Source organism: Arachis duranensis, chromosome 1 (assembly GCF_000817695.3).
Source record: "Arachis duranensis cultivar V14167 chromosome 1, aradu.V14167.gnm2.J7QH, whole genome shotgun sequence".
Lineage (NCBI taxonomy): Eukaryota > Viridiplantae > Streptophyta > Magnoliopsida > Fabales > Fabaceae > Arachis > Arachis duranensis.
Window position 1 is genome coordinate 17810163 of NC_029772.3, and position 3552 is coordinate 17813714.

At 30.8% G+C, this 3552-nt stretch overlaps 1 protein-coding gene across 1 annotated transcript in view; it reads left to right on the plus strand.

Moving 5' to 3' along the window:
- The first annotated feature begins 2467 nt into the window (after positions 1-2467).
- LOC107480886 (probable prolyl 4-hydroxylase 9) overlaps positions 2468-3552 on the plus strand; it is a 4505-nt gene continuing 3420 nt past the window's right edge. Inside the window, exons 1-3 of the mRNA XM_016101092.3 lie at positions 2468-2620; positions 2717-2839; positions 3356-3513. Of these exons, the coding sequence (XP_015956578.1) occupies positions 2489-2620; positions 2717-2839; positions 3356-3513 (413 nt within the window). The 5' untranslated portion in view covers positions 2468-2488. The remainder of the gene's footprint in view (positions 2621-2716; positions 2840-3355; positions 3514-3552) is intronic.

Here is a 3552-nt window from a genome sequence, read left to right on the forward strand (position 1 = left end):
ATTATTCTCCACATACAAGCGTTTTTTTTATATAAGTCATTTATATTTATGCGGTTTTTCATACAAGTCATTTATATTCACGTGTTTTTACGTTTTTCTCCGTGTCTCTTCTTCTTCATTTTTCTTTTTCGTTATCGTCGTCATCAACACCACCACCACCACCACCACCACCTCCTCCTCCTCCTCCTTTTTTCATTGGAATTTCTTTTCTTCTTGTCTTTTTCTCTTTCTCTTCCATCATCAGTTATCTCATTGTTGAAGATAATGAATAATTCAAATTCAGATTGTCAATTGAACCATAACGAAATTGATTATTGTTTTAAATTTAATCAAGTGGCTAGGTGTGGTTCAATTCAGAAGAAAAAATATAACATTAGAGGAAACATTTTTTTTGTATTTGCAACAAATTTGGGTGTAGCACGAAGATATTTGAGTGTAACACGAAGATATTTGGATGTATTTTAAGAAATTTTGGGTGTATTTTTATTCTGATAAGTTATGCATAATTCAAAACTCTTTCTCTTTTTCTTTCTCATCTTCTACTGCTGTTTCTTTTTTTTATCATCATCACCATCATCATCTTCTTCTTTTTATTCATCTTTTCTTTTTTAATTTACCGTCTCAAGTTTCTTCTTGTTTTATTCTCTTAATAACAATAAAACTAAAAAAAATTAAACAAAGAAGAAAAAGAAACACATAATGCTGTAAAATTACTTGGAAGATGATGAACTTACATTCATTTAACTAAAAGAAAGAAAGAAATAAGAAAAAAAAAAGAAGAAGAAAAAAATTCAGCATTAGAGAAAATATTTTTCTGTATTTACAGCAAATTTGGGTATAACACGAAGATATTTTGGTGTAACATGAAGATATTTGGATGTATTTTAAGAAATTTTGGGTGTATTTTTATTCTGATAAGTTCTGCATAATTCAAAACTCTTCATCTTCTTCTTCTTCATCTTCTACTGCTTCTTCTTCCTCATATTCTTATTTCATTTTCTTATAATTTTTCTTAGAAGAAAAAATTAAACAAAGAAAAAAATACATAATGTTGAAAAATCAATAGAAAGAGGAGGAAGAAAAAAATGCAGCAACAACAACAGTAATAAAAAAATAATGAAGATGAAACACGCGAAGAAAAAAGAGGAGAAACACAAAGAAGAATGAGAAGAAGAAGGAAGAGGAGGAGAAAGAGGAATGCGAAGAAAAAGAAGTGTCTTTCATAATGGTGAGTGAGAGCGCGCTTTGGAAACGGTTGAATGACGCGCATGTTATCACGCTCCAGTGGGTGAATATAGTTTTTGTTAGACTTGATCCAACTTGTAACATAAAAAGACTTGTATATGTAGTATAACTCTAATTAATTTTGTCTAATAACTATTAGATTTATTATAAAGGATAACTTATCATTTATTTAAAAGAGGATAAGTTAGAATTTCCTTCTATACCTATATATATAAATTAATAGAATTTACATATTTGAGTCAATATATGAATATAATTTATATTCGATTTATAGATATCAATTAATAAAATTTATTTGTGGACGATAATTTGGTATTTATGGCTATTAAATGTAGAGAAAAATTATTAAAATTTGGCTCGGTCATAAGAGTGTTTTTCTTGTTAAAAGGAATAAATATATTATTGATTTTTTAATTTGTAGACATTTAAATTTTTGATAATTTAAAAATATATTTAAGTTGTTAATTTTTTTAAAATTTAGATATATTAATTTTTCGTATTTATTTGGGTCTGTTAAATTCAATAAAAAATCAAACGTATTTTTCCTTATGCTGATCTTATTGATATAAATTCACACATAATTTTTTTTTTAAAATTAGATAAATTATACTCAATAATCAATATATACAAATTTTAAAGAGGTCAGTCAAGGATTTAAGGTAGCGTTTGTTTTGAGGTACTGAGACAGAGACTGAGAGACTGAGATTCAGTATCGTGTTTGTTAGTTCAGAGACTGGTACTAAAATTTCTGTCTCTGTCTCTAAAATTTCAGTATTTCAGTACCTCCAAAAAGTAGGGACACATGGGACTGAAATTTTTAGAGATTGAGACTGAAACTTTAATAACATTTTATACCTAAAATACTTTCATTTCAATTAATTAATTCCAATTTTACCCTTTGTGCAAATTAAATTAGAGTTTCATTCTTATTTTAATTCCTGTCTCCCATTTTGCACCAAACGGAATACTAAGATTTATTTCAATCCCTGTCTCTTAGTCTCTGTCTCTCAATCTCAGTCTTTCCGTCTCTGTCTCTCCACCAGGAGCTACCTTAAAGAGTACACATTGCAGGTTTTATCATGGAAAACTTAACTCCAAAGGTTGAACATGTCCCTATTGTCAGATCCAAGTCGATGCACATATTAACAAAATGAGATAATTAGATTATAACAAAAGGCAGAATATCAATAGATGAATTCATATATTTTGATTCACCGCAAGGAGAAACCAGGAACAAAAAACAATGAAAGTGAAAACGGTGAAAGGAAACTGGAGCTTGAGAACGAACAAGCTGGGTTTTCCTTACGTCTTCCTCATTTGCATCTTCTTCTTCCTCGCTGGATTCTTCGGTTCTGCTCTCTTCTTTCACTCTCAGGTCAACTCATTTTCTTCCATTTTTTTATCAATAATAATAATAATAATAATAATAATAATAATAATAATAAAGTAATCGATTGTTGAGAATTCGCAGGACGATGGACATGGCATGAGGCCGGGACCAAGGCTTCTAGAATCTACGAAGGAGGAGACGGAGTACAATCTGTTGCTGGCGGGAGAGTCCGGTGACGATTCCATTACATCGATTCCTTTTCAGGTGCGCAGTTTTGTTTCACTCAGATCCTTAACTGAACTTGTTGCCAGTGATTCAATTTTATTTTTTATTTCTGTTTTTTAATTCCTTGCCTGTTTTGTTCAAAGTCGTGGAGTTGCTTGATTAGGTGAACTTGTTTGTATTTGAGATTTGAATTTCATGGTTACAGCGATTTTTTTTTTCTGTGGGAATGGCATGTTTCCTTTTAGGCCTTGTTTTTCAATTGGTATAGCTTGTATGAAATAAGTTTGTGGAATTGCAATTCTAGTTTTCTAGATTAGTTTTGCTTAAATTTTGAATTCTAGGCATTGGTATGAAGTTATTTGACTTTGGTCAGCGTTACGCTTGAGATTGTTTAATGGCAGGTTGACTCAAATTATCTCTGCTCTTTGTTCAAGAGATTGTGATATATTCCGAGTCTGCATCATATCCATAATTATGAAGTTAGTCCTTTTGTATTGACTCTCAAAAAAATGTCTTTTTACGTAAAAGAAAATAAATTTCTCTTTTGTTTGCTAGGTTTTGAGCTGGCAACCTCGAGCTCTGTATTTTCCAAATTTTGCAACTGCGGAACAATGTGAAAGTATAGTTGATATTGCAAAGGCAGGCCTCAAACCATCAACCTTGGCATTGCGCAAGGGAGAAACGGAGGAGAATACCAAGGGAATTAGAACAAGGTAGCGTGTAGGTCACTGTCTAATACTTAACTCTATGGT